Consider the following 20,299-nt stretch of genomic DNA (forward strand, 5'->3'; position numbering starts at 1 on the left):
CATCAACCTAGATTGTTAGTAATTATTTCCCAGTGGGAAATTTTGGCAGAAAATAAGAATATTAATTGATTTTTTTTTTTTTTTTTTTTGGGCACAATAAAAGGAGGAACTGAGAAGCAGCAGAAAAAGTGACCTTGTCGAATAACTTCTTGACCGTCTCTCTGCACTTCAATATAATTAATCCTGATGCTTGGGATGTAGGAAATCTTGGGCCAGTCCACTCCTGTCCCTCTTTGGTAACGTTTGCGGAGAATTGAGCTGCTATTCACTTGAAACTCCTGTAATGAAGCTTTAAAAAGGAAGTCCGGCAGCGACTTCAACTTTGGGCACTGGTGAATTACCAACTTTTGAAGACGGGGCATTATAATAATACAATCTTCCTCTTCTTGCCCTTCAACCCCGATCCATTCTTCCCACTTGTGCAAACACATAAACCGGAGAGTTTTCAAATTTGGGAATATTTTTATCATGCCGGCTTTCTTGTTTTCAAATTCTATTCCCAAAAATTCAACACCCACCTTTTTTAATGGAAAATCGTAACCTATCCCTAAATATTCAAGGAATTGAAGCATTCCCAGAGGAGGTAAACGCTCTAAATTTAGGCCACCTCTCAAAGTAAGCCTTTTCAATTTGGCTAGGGACATTATCCAATTATTAGGGAACATTGTGGTGCCACAGTACCAATGAATTGCTAAATTCTCCAAGCCTGGAGGTGGCTCTAAGGCATTCATAACTGATACATCAGTCTCCATTCTTCCTCCATGATTCTCTAAGTTATCTCCAAAAAAATTTAGATCCAAATCACGAAGTCCTATCTTCTTCTTGAGCTCTGCATTCTTGGCCTCACATGCATCTACCACGTTCCCCAGTCCATATATCTTAAGAGTTCCTTGAAGGTGGTTTAAATTTTTTAATTCTCCGAGTTCACATCTTTGGTTATCATCCTTGCCACCTACATAGAAACGACTTAATTTTGTAAGAGAACTCAATCTCCCAATCCCTCTTGGAAACTCAAACTGATGGGTCCAATAACCTTCTTCTTTCAAAATAAGATGTTTTAAGTTAATCAATTTACTCATCCCCTGCGGTAATTTCATGAACCCATCTTCACTACCAACTTTAATCTTCAAAATTTGTAGATTGCATAAATTACAGATGTTCTCAGGTAATCTGTCTCCATGGTAATTACGTATTTTGAGATACCTTAAATGTATCAAATTTTCTATTGCATCCGGAATTTCCTTTAACTTACCATATCGACTACTCAAAGTTAATGTTCGCAAACGTCTAAAATGCTGGAACAACCCAGACAATTTATGATCACTATAACCTACAAAGATGAGGGTGCGTAGAGTTTTTGCGCTATAGATGGACTCGGGAATTTGAGCATGATTTGGAATTTCTAAATACAAATGCCGAGCATTTTGAAGAATTGACCCCGACTCTTCGTAACCATTGATTGTGATGCATTCATTTTTTGCCATGAACTGTGCCAAGTCATGCACTATATCATGCATTTTGAACTTCATAAAATTGTCAGCATATCCATAATCCCCCAAAACTTGGAAGAGAGAGCGAACGAGTAAAATTTCAAAGTAATCTCTTGCCACGATTCTCTCCTTGTTTGCATTCGACTTAATATAACCTTGTGCCATCCACATAGATATCAAATCCTCTTTAGAAAAGAAATAATCTTTTGGAAAGACAGCACAATATGAGAAACATCGTCTCAGTGGTGAGGGCAAATCATAATAACTCATTAACAATGGCCCAAAAAGACCTCTTTCAACGTCTTGTAATTCCCACAATCTACTATAAAAAACCATCTCCCATTGTTCCTTCCGACTCTTGAAGCACATGAGACTCCCCAGAGTTCTTGCAGCAAGGGGCAAGCCTTTGCACTTGTTTGATATTTTCCTACCTATGTCTTCTAATTCCTTACATTGCATAGAATCCCTGTCAGAAAAGGCTATTGTACTAAAAATCATCCAGCAGTCATCGTCAGACAATTGCCCCAAATTGATTCTTGCTGCACTTCCCATAATGTCTGCAACTCTATTTTTGCGTGTAGTGACTAGAATTCTACTTCCTTGGGCAGCATTTTGGAGTGCAAGTTTGAATGGCTCCCACAACATGGAGTCTTCAGTCCATACATCATCAAAGACAAGAAAAAGCTTCCTTCCCCAAATCAATTCACACATTTTATCCATTAGACTCGGCCATTGAGTAATGTTGGAGTCATCACCTTCAAAAGCTTGAATGATTGCTTTGGCAACCATAAACTTATTGAAAGGATCAGAAACACAAACCCACCCTTTTTTCTCAAAATGGGCTGAATTCAACTCACTATCATTATATGCTAGTTGGGCAAGAGTAGTTTTTCCAACACCACCCATGCCCACTAAAGAGATGACATGAGGACTTCTTTCTTCTTCACTACCCCTGCCCAATAGGATGCTCACTAGATCACCCTTAACCTTATCACGACCTAGAATGTTTGACACATCTACATGGGAATCAGTTGGTGGTCTCACAACTTCTTCGTTGCCACTAGTCAGTACAAACTGGTACATATCCCCCTCTCTGTCAATCTCATCTAACTTTAGCATAACTTCTTTTATCTTAAGAGCAATATCACGACGCTGAAAAACAGTAGAAACTGAGGAATTCAAGCTGGGTAGGGACAATACCTTCCTCCTCTTCGCAGTACTAGTTTCAGCTTCTTCTTTTTTCTCAATATCTGCTTTGATCTTGGCAGTGTTCCACTCATCCAACACGTCGCCCATCTCGTAGGATACGTCGTTGAGCCTTTCTAACCAAAGCTTTACAGCTTTCTCCTTCACTTGCCTTTCCTCTGCATCGTCGAGCTTTGCCTGGATTGCTTGGAATTTGAGTTTAAGCTTTTCAACTTCTTCCTCGACATTTACAATGGACGTGACCTCTGAAGCAAAAAGTGAACCAAGCCGGTCCTTGAACTCTGAAGCAATGAGTGAACCAAGCTGGTCAATGATGGTAGAAACAAGAGCCCGAGCCATAATTGGAAATGGAACTCGTTTTGATTTTTGATTTTTTTTGATAATCAAGAAAAGGAACTCTTTTTGACTGATAACACAAACACAAACACAAACACAAACACAAAGAGACTACTGATGAAAGAGCAATTTGTTGATTCTGGAGAAGAGACCCAGTAAACAGATGTAGGCTGCTCCAGTCAAGACCTGGAAGTGCAATCAAATTAATAGCTTTTGAAACGGTAAAATGAGATATTTTTCAGAAACCAATGTTCTTACTCCACGCAGAGATTAAGTCTAAGTTGTCTCAGAGGGCCCACCTTCACATACGTCTGCTTCAAAAAAAATATCTCATTTTATCATTTTAAAACTACTTTACCAATCATATCATACCATTTTACAATACAACTATTGCAATGGATTCATTCAATCAAACCACTGGGTTCCGTTATAACCCAAGTTCAAACAGAATAAGTCATCATTCTGATGATAAATCCGAGTTTTCAGGGATTCTTGACATTTATGTTCATCATGCTAGAAACTTTCACAACATATGTATCTATGATAACCAAGATGTCTATGCAAAATTTTCTCTTGATTATAACCCAGATGAGACTCTCTCAGCTAGAATCATTAAAGGCGGTGGCAAAAATCCAGATTTCAATGAGAACTTGAGGTTGAAAATCACCCAAGTTGATGCAGTCCAGAAATGTGAAATTTGGATGCTCAGCAGGGCCAGAAACTACCTGGAATGACCAATTTCTGGGATTTGCTTTGGTCCCAACGCCCATCTCCATCGTTGCTGCCGCCGCCGCCGCCGCCACCTTCAAACCGATAGAGAGGAGTGAGTGAGGCGAGAAAGAGGAGAGAGAAACGGAGAGAAGATAGAAAAGAGACAGAGAGGAGAGAGAAAGGGAGAAGAGAGGGGAGTGGGTGATAGACGAGAGACGGAGAGAGAGAGACAGACTCAGAGTGAGTAATAAAATAGGATATTTAATTTGAGTACGAATTCTAAACACGCGTCTAAGTACCACACTTAAACTTTTAATTTTTTTTTTTTTTTAATTTACAAAACCTAATCTCCTAATTTTTTTTTTTTTTTTAAACCTAAACTCTGGTTGAATTTATTCATAGGTATTAAAATTAATTAGACGTGGTTATATTTATTCTTAAATATTTATGAAATTATCTTATCACATTTTTTTTAAAAAAATGTGATAAGATAATTACAGAATTTAATTTCATTTAATTTTAGGCTAAACTACATTGTTAGTCCTAAAGTTTACCTAGTTAGCGTTTTTGGTCCTTCAAGTTTTGAATGAGCACAGTTAGTCCCTTAATTTTAAAAAAAAAGGTACTATTGATTCTTTTGTTAATATTTTTTTTACTTATATGTTTAAGGGAACATTGATGTCGCATTTTGTTAGACCTCGTTTGGGAGGAGGGAATGGAAAGGAATAAAAAGAATAATTTTAAAATATTCTTTCATTCCCTTGTTTGGGAGTTTTAATAGAGGGAATGGAAAGTTCATTCCCTTATTTGGGAGTTTAAGTGGGAGTAAATGGAATGGATAGGAGGAAACACTCATTCATCTCTATTCCCTTAAAATCTCAAATTTTCATTCCCTCTGAAATTTGGAGGAACGGAAGGGAATGGAATTAAATTTAATGATTTTTTTACTTAAACTCCCAAAATACCCCTATATATTTAACCTTTTATTTTAAAATAGGGGTCTAATAGTAATATTGTCATAAAATGATTTCATTCCATTCCCTCCATGTTGCTCCCAAACAAGATTACTTACATTCCATTCATTTTCATTTCTTTTTATTCCTTCATTTTAAAACATCCAATCAAGATTACTTAATTCCATTCCCTTATGATCATTTCATTCTATTCCTTTATGAACTCCCAAACGGAGCCTTAATAACAGAAATATGTCATAATTGTGCCACATCAGTTATTACTCAAAAAAAAAAATTATTAAAAACGGAATTGCCACATTAGATATAGTTTTAGTAATTCATTTTATTTTTAAAAATTAAACACAAATAAGAATAAAAAAAATTATTAAAAAAAAAAAAAAACACTAAAACATCCAAATCTTCAAAATTCCCTAATCTCATCATCGACTCTAGACTTCTTCCTCACAACAGCTCCAATCTTGAACTGCACCCAAATTGGGGATTCGGCTTCATCATCTCCCATAGCTACGTCTTGAAAACATTGAAATTCTCACCTCACCCTCCAGCAAAACACATGCATCTAAGCATTTGACTAGCCTCTCCCCTTTGACTTGTTGATCTGAACTAAAGATTCTAATTATGCATATCACACAAACCTCTCTCCATTGCTGCCTACTACTACTTGTTTCAAATGAAGAAATCTAGAATCAATGATGAGATTGGAGTTTTTTTAAATATGGTTGTCTTAGTTTTTAGTTTTTTTTTTACCTTTTAAATTCTTTTTTTTAATCAATTTTTAAATTCTTATCGATGTTTAGTTTTGGAAAACTAATATGATTAGTAAAACTAAATCTTATGGGGCAATTTAGTTTTTAAATAACTGATGTGGCACAACTATGGCATTCGCAATGTAATTAAAAAAATGCTACATCAATATTTTGTTAGATATATAGCCAAAAAAATAACTCATGTTAATGGAAGGACTAATAGAACTTATTTTTTCAACTTTAGGGACCAATTGTGCTCATTCAAAATTTGAGGGACCAAAAGCGTTTAGTAGATAAATTTCAAGGATCAACAATGTAGTTTCGCTTTAATTTTACAATCAATGAACAGTAGAGTGTATAAGAACATCTCTAATAGCTTCTCCAAATATTTGTATTATTTAGAGAATGAATAGTTACATTGATTAGACTCTCTATCATTTCTCTATCTCATTTAAATATTATTTCTTTAAATCTTTGGGTGGTCTTTTTTTTTAATGGATCTCTCGAAGAACTTGAGATAACAATATAGTGAGTTGTTAGTGTTTATTATAATTTAAAATTTATGAAATTTATGGTATTCTTGTACTAGTTTTTTTGTTTTTTTAAATCTAAAATTTATCAAATCTATCTTAGTCTTGAAATTTATCAAATTTATGTGATCTAGAATGAATTTAGCTCATTAACTTTTTCTCTTAAAAATTCATTAGTTTTACCTTTATTGGGATTATTATTATTCTTATTTTAAGAGAATTTTATTTATTATTATTCATTAATTTATCACTAGTGTGCAGCCCCGTGCATATGCACGGGTACAATTAAAAACAATTACAATTATACAATTCAAATAATATATATTTTTGAGAAAATATTCAAATTATACATAGTATTAACTTACACTGTTTCTAAACCCTACATTTCTAAAATATGTAATGGTTTCTCATATATATATATATATATATATATATATATAATTTAGAATTTAATTGGTTTTTTTTTTTTAGAGAGTTTCAACTTATGGCGTTGGCTCTGGTGATAGGCTTTGGTGATAGTTCTTTATCATCAAACTAAGACACCAATCAGTTTTTGGTATAGACATGAATTAAACCTCAGATCTCTTGTATAACCATCAAAAACTTTATCAGTAAAGTTAACTAAAACCCACTCTTTTTTTTTTTAATTGGTTTTAGATTCTTCTATTTTTGCACCTAATAATTCACTTGCTACAAAAATTGAAAACTTAGATGGACACATGATGGAAAATTGAACTCCAATTGAAATCCAATTTAGAATCTAATTAGATTTAGACTCTTTGATTTGTAGACTCAATAATTCACATGGCACAAAATTAAAAATTATATGAGACACATGGCACAAAACTGAGAATCCAATTAAAATCTAATTCAATTTTCTCTGAGTTTTGGCTATTAATATATAATAGTATATAACCCGTGCTTACGCACAAAGATGGTCAATTGTAATGATGCTATTGATCTTAAGCTTAGGATATTAAACAATTTTCATGATATTGTTTTTTTAGACTACAATTTATTTTATTGGGCTACAATTAAAAACTAATTTGGGTTTGATTTGAATTCTAATTGTACTTCCACATAATATATATATATATATATATGATTATATTTTTGTTCACTTTTAACAAAATAACAAAATGCTAAATTGAACACACTAAAAACTATTGAAAATGAGATTTAAAGAAATCTTAGGTTTATTTTTCTTATTTTGTTGAATATTTAAAAGGGATGCTTCGCATCAAATTAAGCTACCATTCAAGCTACAAAAATAGCTAGAGATGACAACAAATCTAGATGCCAAGGAGAAAATAAAATAAAATTGTACAACAGACATAGAGAAACACAACTTGATGGTCTTGTGTAGTGCGCTGTTGTACCTTTTGTTGGTCCAAAAGAGGAAAACAAAACGAACATGAGTAAGAAACAGAAAAATTGAAGAGCCATTATGGCACAGCAAAATAAAATTTACTGGGTTTAACATCTTTACCTTTAAGAAACAGAAAAATTGAAGAGCCATAGGTGACATAAAAGAATACATTATTTTCCAATATGGCCTCTTTGCCTTGTTGCTTCTACTTGAATGTCCCAATTCAACACAGTTAACACCAAATAACAGAGTGCAATGATACAAAAAATAATAATTCTTCTCACAAAATTGGGATACCTGCCCAAATATAAGATCAATCCACTCATTTAAATACAAATTTCAAGAAATTTCAATAAAGCGAAAACTATACCTCGTTTTACTCCTCAGACTTGGACTGCTCCAACGGATTTGTGTTTCCACCTACAAACCCAGAAAATAAAAATTATAAGCTATGCTTAAATTAATCACAATATCAAATTTGAAGTATTTCCTTATATTCCATGATCTCTGAACTATTAAATAGTGAAAATAATTTTGAAGCAACTCCTTGAATTCCATGATTTCTTAATTGTTAAATACTGAAATGGTGTTTTGAACATGATTGCTTCATTGGACTCTTAGGTTTTCACAATGTTGTTAATATTTGCAACAAAATTAAGAAATTTAGTAGGACACGTGGCACAAAATTAGGCCTCCAATTTTGAATTTACTTGCTAGAAGCATCAAATATTGAGTGACAAATATAAATTGCAAACAACAATGTCTAAGCTGAATTTCAAACATTTTTGAAATGACTAAGAAAATGAAACTTACATCTAGAATGGACATTAAAAGTAGAAACTTCAATTTATGTAGTTCGTTCAACAAATAAGTCTATTAATCAATGGACAATTTAAATAGATGTTGATTTTAGATATTAATAAAACACATACATTCAAAACAAAACCTTACTGCAAGAAATAAAACATCATATTTTTGAAGTGTGAGAATCAAATTAATTCTTCCTTCAAAAAGACGTTGAAAACTTTATGATTATATACAATACTCGAATAAAATGCTAAATTTGATCGTCCCTATTAGCATACCAAAAATAAATCATATCATCTAGCATTAATAATAAGAAAATAAGGAGTCAAAAATACGTCACTATAATTGCCAAGAGAGCTCCCCAATTGTATGACAATTCTCTAGTTGCCCTCCTTAGTCATTAGACCTTATCCCTTACTTCCTTTCTAACAGTTGAATCAAAATGGAAGCCAACAAAAGTCATGTTATAAGAATAAAATCATGTTGCAAAGGTACATGCACAAAATCTTAAAAATATATTTCACTTTAACAAAAACAATAATAAATCTCAAATTTATCAATCAATTTCACAAATCCCAATTATCTTTTTTTAATTACAATTTCTTTTAATTACTATCAATTGCATGGAAATAGCATTGTCAACGTAACCACAATCTCGCAATACATTTCTTTTGTAATTTATCTAGAAAATCTCCTATAGCTCTTAGCAAGAAATGCACTCCCAAAGGATAACACAAACATCTGAAACATGCTAATAGTCATGACGGACTAATAAAAAAATAAATATAAAGTGCAAAGTTCTTATGTTACATGCAAGCTTCTTTTTTTCTTTTCTTTTTTTTCTTTTTTTGAGAAGATCATGTTATATGCAAGCTGACATGCATAGAAGTTTTAGTTATCAAGTCTTATTAAAATTGGCCAAGACCAATAAATTCTAGCTAAACAAACACGTTACATTAGTCAATTAAAGTACTACTGGTACGTAGAATGCATTATAGAGACTTTAATCCGCTCCCTAAACTGTACCTATTTTCTAAAGTTTAAGTTCTGTAGTTTACTTATTTGCTTGCCTTTGAGCATTCCTCTTTTCCAACTCTGCTAGCATCTCTACCAATTTACAAAATAGTATGCAGGTGAGCCATGAATTACAAAAACTGATTAATTATGTGGAGTAAATTGATGGAAATTGATGACTCATGCGTGCGACAAAAACCAACATTTGTATGGGTCTATTCTTGATGTATTCTACAACTGATGCAATTTATGATATTAGAGTTGTAAGGAAGTAAAATTGATGATGTTCACTACACATGCGTGTAAATAACTGATTTGAAAAAGCAAATAGATGGACTTTGAATTAGGGTTTGCTTGTAGTATTTAGTGCTCTATCTCACTCAATCTTGCAAAAAAAAGTATCTTATCGTAATTTTTTCTAATTATCATAACCCAATTTTCCACCACACACGGACACAACCCTTTCATATTGGACACATCCCTTTCATATTTACACCTCATTGTTTTCACCACACACATTCCTTTATAATTACAAACCATTTCTCCACCGCATATCAAAAGTTTAGAATAGAAAATATCTTCATCGATATTTCATCTCAAACTCAAAAAAAAAAAAAAAAAAAAAAAAACACTTAAAGACTCAAATAAAGAGCTGAAACTATTCAGCAAAAAAAAAAAAACAGGGATTTTCTTTTGCAATTTAACACCATTTTCTAACAATTTCGTTAGTTAATAACGTTTTGAAACTATTTAGAAAAATATCGTCTCGAGTCTCTTATATTTGAATTTACTGTAGAAACTAGAGATCTATATACGTGGATTAATTCCTTGAAGCAATCTCCTAGCGCCCATCTTTGTTAAAGTGGTTATAACTTATCTAAGTGTGAAGAAGCAATTGTTTATGGCGCCCATCTTTTCAGTGTGAAGAAGCAATTGACAGAGTTAGGTGGCAATAAAATATTGTTGAAGAAGCATGCAAGTTGACAACTCAATAGCCAGGTGTCATTCAAGGAGAAATGAAGCATTCCTGAAGCTTGTCTTGTCTTAATGTATATTCAGCAAAAAAGATCTTCTTGTCTTTAACATATATTCCTTCTTTGCTCTAATTATCTTCCCCATTACAGGAGATTTGCTTAGCTTAGGTGTTGGCAGTTTAAAACCAAAAAAATAAAATTCTCAACGGAACTCGAGTTCCAAGTTTAAGGGTAATTCCTTAGTGTGTTGCAGACTTGCAGTTTAAAAGGAAGAAAAAAATTACAGTAGAAAAAAATTATAGTGGAACTCGACTCTTTAAAACTCAAGTTCCACGTGGATAATTTTCCACCTCAATTTTGCCAGCACATGGAACTCAAGTCTCTAAAACTCGAGTTGCTACAGTGAACTCAAGTCTAAGAGACTCGAGATGTTAATTTCCTAAAAAGTTTGAAAATATTGCTAACTAACAAAATTGTTAGCAAAATGGTGTTATTTTGCACAAAAAAAAATCCAAAAAAAAAAACAAAAAACTCCGTATTTTGTCTTGCCCTGATTCACGCATTAAAACAAAAACCAAAAAAATTAGGAAATGCGCAAAATCATGAATTTCAAAGCCAAAAAGGGTAAAAATAAATACAACATGTTTAAACGGTGAATCAAAAAGTCACAACATTTGAAAAATCCATTTTACAACAAATATGACCAAAACCCTAATCGAGTATGGTCAAAAAGTTCACTTTTTGATCCGACCATTGGATCATATTGAATTTTGGACCATCTTGTAGGGCATATTTTTCCCTTTGAAACGATAGTTTACGGGCCAAAATTAGAGTTAAGATGAATAAGATATCATAAAAATACCAAAACCCTAATAAAATCTTCATTGTATTTTTCAGGAAAGTTAGCAGTTTTTTACCCAATTTCGTGCAATAAATTGACTGATTGGTCAAGAACTAGGACAAACGGGCTGGACCATCTTTATGAAAAAGTTCCTAGCTAATTTTCATTAAAAAGGCTTGACGAAATCAGCTTTGGGTTGAAAGATATGAATTTTTCAAGAAAAGACGTTCAAAATTTTCAGCTTTGTGTCACCTTCCTTCTGAGCGCGATATCTTGACAATCGTAGCTCCAAAACAAACTAGACTAGGACCATTGTAAACTAAACATCTAGAGCTTTCTGTGCATATAAAATTCAAAGAAAACAGAGTTCAGGCCTCCAAACAACCGCGCAAATATCGAGCCAGAAATCAAGAAAAAAAAACAAAAAAAATCTGACATGGCGAATAAAAAGGGAGCTGGCATTGGTTTACCATGGTACACCAATGCTAGCCACCTCTTTGAAGGGGCAGCTAGCACTAGTGTACCCTGATACACTAGTGTTAGCCCCCCATTTCTTCATTCCTTCTATAAATACCCCCAATGCATTTTTGGAAAAATGATGCAAAAATTGTGAGTGAAAGTGTGTATGAAAATCTAGGGAAAAATAGTGATGAAAAGAGAGAGAGAGAGAGAGAGAGAGAGAGAGAGAGAGAGAGAGAGAGAGAGAGAGAGAGAGAGAGAGAGAGAGAGAGAGAGAGAGAGAGAGAGAGAGAGAGAGAGAGAGAGAGAGAGAGAGAGACCGAAAAATACCCTAGAAAGATAATAATAAAAAAAATAAAAAATAAAATAAAAATCTTTCTTTCTCTCTAGGAAACCCTACACAAAAAACTTCATCCTTTCTTCACTTGTTGTATTTTGTGGGTAAGGTTTTGGGATGGGTTTAGTTCCTTAACAACTAAACCCATCCCACCCTCGTTATATTGTAATCATCTCTTCATATATATATATATATATATATATATATCTTTTCTTAATTATCTTGTTGTATAATACTTGTTTTATTCTCTTGTTTTTTTTTTTTTGTATATTTTGTGTTCATCTTTAACCTTCTATTTCAATATTTTTGTTATATATCTCATTGTTGTTATCCTCATCCCCCTTTAAATTTCTTGTCATTTATTTTATTGCACTCCCCGTTTTCCCTTTAATTTTTTTGTCATCCCGTTATTTTCTTGCACATCCCCTTCCCTTTTACTTTTATTGCACCACACACACACACATATTATATCTAGACACCCCAAAAAAAAAAAAAAAAAAAAAAAAGATTTTCTACTATCCCTTTTTAATGGTGTTTAAACCTCCATTAGAGCACAATATGGGTATGTCTCATAAGAGTAGTGATGGCTTAGAACTCCCACTTCTTTATATTGAAGGATTCATAAGGCTTGAAAGAGATTAGACTCTATTAAAGGGGGAAATAATTTTTATTTTTTTTTATAAAAAAAAACCTTTTAAATCAACTTTACTATATTCCAAGCTTTTACTTTTTATGTCATTTACATTACAAGCTTTTATTTTCTTTTCATTTAAATTTCAAACCTTTACATTTCAAGTCTTTACTTTTCAAGCTTTATTTTTCTTCACTTTATTTTATATTGTTGTCTCGTTATTTTTCTTGTCGATAATGTGCCACAAAGAAAAATGTTTGGGTATACATCTCCCCTACATCCCTATTCTAAGAAAATGCTTTTTTTTCTAAAATCTTTTTCCAACTTTTTCTTAAAATAAACTCTCTTTTTTTAAAAGGTTTTTCTTTTTTTAAAAATGTCTTTTATCTTTCAAAAGTTTTCAAAATAAAAGCTTTTCTTCATGTTTCTCTCTCCTCTAAAAAAGAGAGTAAGTTTTCAAAGTTTTTTTTTTAAAAAAGGAAACCTGATGAAACCCTAAAAAATAATAGCTCACTTGTTTTCAATATATTTTTCTAAAGTGTTTTAAAAAATGTTTCTTTTAAAAAACAAAAACGTTTTTTCAAAGGTGCTTTTAAAAAAAAAAACTGTTTTATAAAAATCTGTTTTAAAAAATTAAAAAAAGTGTTTTAAAAAAATACGTTTTTTATTTTCAAAATTTTTTTTTAATAAGAAAACTGTTTTATAAAATCTCTTTTAATAATAAAATAAAAAACTGTTTTTAATAATAAAAAAAAACTGCTTTATAAAATCTATTTATATATAAAAAATAAAAATAAAAAAAATGTTTTCAAAACCCTTTTTTTTAAAAAAAAAACCAAAATATATTTATTTATTTATTTACTTCCGAAAACTGTTTTCAAAAATAAAAATAAACAAATTTTTTTAGAGGAGAGCCGAAACTTCAAAACAAAAGAAAAGTTTTCAAAGTCTTTTTGTTATAAAATGTTCCCCAAAATGTTTTCAAAAACGTTTTTCTAAAGATGGTGATTTCAAAAGTTTTTTTATATGTCAAAAATATTTGTTTTTAAAAAAGGAAGGTTTTCAAAAATTTTGCTTCTTTCAAAAATACATGTTTTCAAAAAAAGGGGGTTGCTTCCTTCAAAAAAATACAAGTTTTCAAAAAGGATTTTTTTTTTTTTAAGAAAAATTTTTCTTAAAAAGAAACTTTGAACACGTAAAAAAATAATAATAATATCTTTTCTAAGAAAAATGTGCTTTCCCAAAATAATAAAAGTTAACGTGGTAGCTTTTCTTTTCTTTTTTTACTTTTTTTTTTCTTTTTCTAACTCTTTTCTTATAATAGGAGTAGTTTGTGAGTTTTGTGTTCAAGGCTCATTTCCTTGAGTCTTTGAACACCCAGTAGGCTTCCATTTGTCTCTAATATATTTGACCCTAACAAGCTTCTTTTGTCATCTTTTTTGCATGAACAAAAAATGAGAAAATGGTGGATGACAACAAGATGCAATTCTTCCAACCTTCTCCTTTCATTTTATCGTATTTGTTTTTGTATAGCTTTAGTATTCACAGACTAGCCATGTATATAATAGATATTCACATGTTATTGTATAATATGTTTATATGCTTTTGTCACATGTTATTTATGTACATATCTTGCATGTTTTGGTTGTATATATTATCGGAGAGCTATTATTCATATGCTAGATATATGTAAATATTTACTCACGTGTATTAATATGTATATTGTTTGCAAAAACCTTTTCAAAAAAATCAAAATACCAAGTATTGCATTTCTTTATAAAAAGTTAACGTTGGGAATAAATTAAAATGATATACTATCATTTGGGTAGGCGTTGTGGGGTGCCTAACACCTTCCTCACATGTAACCAAACTTCCGAACTCAAGATCTTTGGTTCAAAGACTTTTGGTTTACCTTAATTAATAAACCTTTAAAATTTGGTTTAGTTATTTAGGTAACCTAAAATAAATTAGACATCTAGGTGACCAATCACACCTAATACAAAACCAATAGTTGGTTGCGACTCCTAAAAATAAAATAAGAAAAAGGGATTCACACACACACCCCACTCTAGATACACAATCACCCACAAGTCATGTCGCCAAGGACCTAATGTGTGACGGCCCTTGACCGCCCGAGGTCAGGGAAAACCGGGGTGTACACAAGCTAAAACTCAAAAACTCAAACACAGAGAGAGAGAGAGAGAGAGAGAGAGAGAGAGAGAGAGAGAGAGAGAGAGAGAGAGAGAGAGAGAAACAGTGGAGAACAAAGACCCACAAAGATCTTTCACACTAGATAGAGAGTCAAGTCATCTTCATCTTCTTGATTTGCTCTGCCTCCACAACCACTTGTCCTCCTCCCTATCGCCAACAAAATGTGGCCCAAATGGGTCTTCTTTTTCTTTTTTTCTTTTCTTTTTTTGATTTCATTAGGCTTATGAGAAAGATAGTTTTGTGTTTCAAATCTTTCGATTATGTTTTGTGTTTTTGTTTTGATTATGGTATGTTTTACTTTGTAACCGTTGCGATAAAGAAGTAAGAGAGAGTGAAGAATGATAGAGAAAAGGGATGAGAGCGAAATAATCATTATTTTATTCAACCGATGATAATTTTAAGAGTGAAAAATGTTTGGAGTTGCTATAGTAGTTGCTACAGTGCTCTCTAGTTGAAGAGAGCTACTGTAACAACTCTATATATATATATATATATATAGTTAGAGAGGCTGTTGGAGGTTGTTTTTTGTGGGTTTAGAGCATCCACATTGGTGGAGTTAAAAATTTTAGCTTTTAACTTCTCAAAAACTTACTTTATCTATTTTACCACCTCACTTTACAAAACATCCAACATCAATGGTTTTATTATAGTAATCAACAAATCTATATATAAAATAATAGGTGAAGCAGAGAGAAACTCAAATTGCAATTTCAAATTAGAACTCTAATTTTGTGCCACGTGTCCAGATTGCAATTCCAAATTAGAACTCTAATTGTGTGACATGTGTCTAGATTCATGTGAGGATCACACCAATTTCAATATGAAATTAGAGTCTAATTTTGAGCCATGTGTCCCAATATATTTTTCTAAATTTAGGTGTCAAGTGAAGACCACACCATACATACATATACAAATTTTCTCAAATCACGTAGGAGTCTTTAATGACTCTCTCGTCTTTTGGCTTTTCAAGTTTGTTTGTTTTTTTTTTTTTTTCACATCAATCCCAATCACTCTAAAATCCTTTCTTAATTTGTGTGCCAAAGGAATTATATATATATATATATATATATATATATTTATAAAATCAAAACTGAGAGAAAATATAATTTAAATTCTAAATTGGATAATTAATTTTGCATCATGTATCTTATCTAAAATTTTAAATTTTTGTGCATGCATTAACACCTAACACAGAAGTTAGAAAACCACAATAATCAAGTTCATTTACCTAAACAAAAACATTTAACTTGCACACTATAAAAATCCCTACCATCCCATTCATTGTTCATATAAGCATAAACATACAACCTTCCAGAAACATTTAGCCACATGAATGAGGAGAATTAAGTTTTCGTTAGATTCCATTTTTTCAGAAAATTGCATCCAGTCATGCCTTTATTGTTTCATCCCCATCAGTGTATATTCTGTAACATTTATCTTATATATATGCTTTCGAGTTCAAAAATTGTATTGAGTTGCTTTTTATTTGTGGCATGAAGGACTCAGGATCATTTCTTGAGAGAAGAGTTACTGGATTATGTAGAGTAAGGATACTAAACAAAAATGATGTCGAAGATTTCACAAACTATACATGGGGATACCAGGTTCATTTCTTATATCTATATTTGTATTTTCAATCTGTAATGCTTTATTTATCCACAAATTATATTTTCATATTATTCTTTCATATCAAGTGCTCACACAAAGATTGTCATAACCCATTTTTCATCTACAAAGTTTATAACTAATGAGATTATGATCTCGAACTAGCTAATTCCATGCAATAATTTCATGAAGGTTGGGCTGTCAGGAGAGAAATTAAATATTCAAACAGAACAAGGGTCAAGTAATATTCAATGGAGAAGGTTTGGAAACTCTAATCATCAAAGACTCACATGGTACAAGGTATAAATTCTGCTAATACTTAGTCATGCTAATTATTCTTGCCTGAACTATTTCTGTATACTTAATCAGCACTAACCTTATCTTCATGGATTGTCTTTATAGACTCAATTTGATGCACCTAAAGGAAATGACCCTGTTGCATTAAACCTTGGTTCTATGGGAAAAGGGGAAGCTTGGGTTAATGGACAAAGTATTGGGCAATATTGGATCTCATTTCTTACCCCAGAAGGGAGTCCTTCACAAACATGGTATGCCTTAGAACTTATGTTTGGTACTTTTGTTTGAATACTTAAAATAACAATACAAGCGATTAATTAGTAACAATACACATACAACTATTGTCACTGAGCAATAAAATGCAATTTTTCGTTTGTACTTAATAGTAAAAGGGAAGCCATTAGTTCTATGCTAAAAAATTAAAATTTTGGTCTTCCAGCTTTACTCTTATTTCAAACCCATTCTTATACAGTAAAATATTTCTTCATACTTTTAGTCATCAAAGTGACCTTGGCTTCATGAATTTCATTTACTATATATTTCAGCATTTTTCATCAATTAGATGATGGTAAGGATTTTTTAAAATATTTTTAAATAGGGTAAAATTTATGTACAATATCTTAAGTACATTACATTAGATTTTTCAATTAAATTCAAATATAGAATTCCAAATTAGAGTTCTAATTTTAAGTCATGTGTCCCAATATATTTTTCTAAATTTAGGTGTCAAGTGAAGACCACACCATACATAAATATACAAATTTCCTCAAATCACGTAGGAGTCTTTAATGACTCTCTCTGTCTCTTGGCTCTTCACGTTGTTTTTTTTTTTTTTTTTTTTTTTTTATCAGTCCCAATCACTCTAAAATCCTTTCTAAATTTTTGTGCCAAAAGAATATATATATATATATATATATATATTTATAAAATCAAAACTGAGAGAAAATATAATTTAAATTCTAAATTGGATAGTTAATTTTGCATCATGTATCTTATCTAAAATTTTAAATTTTTGTGCATGCATTAACACCTAACATGGAAGTTAGAAAACCACAATAATCAAGTTCATTCACCTAAGCAAAAACATTTAACTTGCACACTAAAAAATCCCTACCATCCCATTCATTGTTCATATAAGCATAAACATACAACCTTCCAGAAACATTCAGCCACATTTTCCACAAAAAAAAAAAAATTCCTACGCCTTCACCACTTAAAAGTTAAAACTAAACTTTCACTCTCGCATAGATCTTCACATTTAACTTTCGTCTATTTCTCAAGTGCATAATCTTTTCTTTGAGTTTTTAAAGGCATTGAAGGTAGTTTCTCTTTATCTCCCTTGCTTTCATATTCTTATGTTTTCCCCAATTTGGGCTGCAATTTGTGCAATCATTTTTTTTTTTTTTTAGTGGTATGATGAAGATCAAAAAAGCAGAGTCTCTGTTAACAAAACAAATCACACTCCTAAGAAAAGGTGAGTAAACGTTTCCCTTTCTTTTTGTAAAATTTTTTTTTTGAATTATATATAAATAATAATTAAAAAAACATTATGATGCAGGCAATTATCACTTAGAAAATAAGCAAGCAAAAAAAGAAAGAAAAAAAGTGCTTCACAATATCAAAAATTTAGAATTAATAAATTTTTTTTAAAAACAATATGGACAATTTACATTTTCTACCTAATAATATTCTTACAAGATTTTTTAAAGAGTTAACAAAAAATAAGAATAACTATATATCAATAGTATTTAAATTATATATATAAGAATTATACTATGCACTTCAATGTGTATTTTTTAAGTATATTCATGCATATGCATGGGGTTACAGGGTAGAACCATAAAATTTGAATCATCTGCATTTTCTAATAAAGTTTGCTAAATCATAAATTAGAACCATCATTTGTAACTTAAAATCTCCGAATTTATACATCTAATCTACCAAACAATACCTACTAAATAATAAAACACAATCTTTCTTGTCCAAAGCATATTTTATGTCACTGTGATGACACTGAACCATACTCATGTGGAAGCACACAATAATAATAAAAAAATAAAAGGAAACCATCCACTGATCAGACATCACCTACCTCCCAGAAATCAATTATACGAATTTTATCAAACTATACTCATTTAAGCTAGAAGATAGACAATACAAACAGCATTTCATATACGCCCAACGTACAATCCACTTATGCACACAAACCACTCTTATGCCAATTATTTATAAGCAATTACAAGTAAAGCCCCAGTTGATAAGCCATATCATATAAGGTTTGCTGGTCTGCTTGACTAAAATTGTAAAAAAATTACATAATGCTAAGTTTTGTTAATAAAATTTTCTCATTAATAATATGAATTTAGACTTAACTTAGCCTTATAAACATGAATAAACTCATGATTAATAATAATAAAAAAAAAACCAATAGTAACACTTAACTAATAAAATGCAATTTTCTTTTTCATTGTCTTATTTAAATATATCCATTCCCATGCGATAGCACAGGTTACATACTAGTTAAAATAATATAACCAACACAATAAAATAATATATCCATTTTAATAAACAACAGCCACAACCACCCATAACAACCACCACCACATGCCACAGCCATGGAAACTACTACACAGCCACAACCAAAACCACTACACAGAACATAAAACACCACACAACCAGAGAGAAAGTAGATCTAAAAAAAAAAAATTGATCTCAGAATAAGCAATGCACTGATTTTGAATGGACAAAAATGTGGAGTTGAATTTCACCACCATAATTAGGGGTCTGTTTTGGGCCTTGTGAATGAACTACATGAATTTGCCCCAGGTCAAAAATTTGCAAAACCTCATATTCACAGTGTGTGGAAAGAGGCCGAAACCCAGCTTGAAACACAAACACAACCAAAAACCCAGTCGAAAACCCATGCTGAAACACAAACACAAACCCCGAAACCCACACCAAAACACAAACACAAATGCTGAAATGGGTCGACGATGGAGGCTTGGGGCTTGGGCCAGTAGCAAGTTGAGGAAGAAAGATGGGTCAGAGATGGGCAGGGGAGATGGAGGAAGAAAGAACCGACGAGAGTGCTCAGGTGAGACAAAGAGAGAGTGAGTGTAACGGGAAGAGAAAAAAAAAGGGAAAGAAACATTATTTCAATTGGAGGGAGAATAAAATATAATTTTTTGCTTTAACATTTAAGCTACAGTGCATAGCTATAAATGACTGTGTTAGAATTATGTGCCCTCAAAAACAATACTATGCATTTTTATTTGATGATAAAATTTTATTTTCACATTCATAACTTTTATAGGTATATTTTACTCCCTCCGTCCCACTTTGTTTGTCCTGTTTGAAAAGTCAAATTTTTTAAAGGAACATCATTTATTGTCTTGTCTACCTTTTAAAATTGTATAAGTTTCCAAAACTATCCTTAAATAAATTTATCAAAAAATTGAATTATTAATAAAATAGGGGTATAATAGGAACATTAGTAAATTAATGACTTTTATTTTTAGAAACAGGACAATATTTTGGGACATCCTAAAATGGAATAGAGGACAAACAAAGTGGGACGGAGGGAGTATTGTTTAAATGTGGCATGTGATGTCACCTCTGTAGGAAAAATCATGTTAATGGTTAAGGAACCAAAGACAAGGAGTAATGATTTTTCATAAATTATTAAATTGTTTTAGGCTGTGGATATTAATTGAATATTACCACTGAAGCCTACACTTGTTGTGCTGCTATATGATAGGATG

The 20,299-nt window shown here is 31.5% G+C and overlaps 2 protein-coding genes and 1 long non-coding RNA gene across 17 annotated transcripts in view; 1 reads left to right on the top strand and 2 right to left on the bottom strand.

Moving 5' to 3' along the window:
- Window positions 1-20,299, top strand: part of LOC126717544 (uncharacterized) — a 111,128-nt gene that overhangs the window by 69,743 nt on the left and 21,086 nt on the right. The window lies entirely within an intron of this gene.
- LOC126717543 (putative disease resistance protein RGA3) overlaps window positions 1-20,299 on the bottom strand; it is a 116,085-nt gene that overhangs the window by 63,393 nt on the left and 32,393 nt on the right. For 5 of the 13 annotated variants that reach the window (XM_050419324.1, XM_050419323.1, XM_050419326.1 and 2 more), the window contains exons 1-2: window positions 3,700-3,976; window positions 134-2,977 (exon numbers count right to left, since the gene is read on the bottom strand). The exons of 6 other annotated variants lie outside the window; for them this stretch is intronic. In XM_050419324.1, the coding sequence (XP_050275281.1) occupies window positions 134-2,977; window positions 3,700-3,808 (2,953 nt within the window). In that variant the 5' untranslated portion in view covers window positions 3,809-3,976. Of the gene's footprint in view, window positions 1-133; window positions 3,977-20,299 lie in introns of those variants that run through there. 2 more of the 13 variants (XM_050419319.1, XM_050419317.1) reach the window with 2 other exon arrangements.
- Window positions 7,141-7,868, bottom strand: LOC126717546 (uncharacterized). The gene is made up of 2 exons (XR_007652642.1): window positions 7,483-7,868; window positions 7,141-7,372 (listed from the first exon to the last, which is right to left on the bottom strand). It is a non-coding gene; the product is annotated as an uncharacterized LOC126717546 (long non-coding RNA).

Source organism: Quercus robur, chromosome 3 (genome assembly GCF_932294415.1).
Source record: "Quercus robur chromosome 3, dhQueRobu3.1, whole genome shotgun sequence".
Classification (NCBI taxonomy): Eukaryota; Viridiplantae; Streptophyta; class Magnoliopsida; order Fagales; family Fagaceae; genus Quercus; species Quercus robur.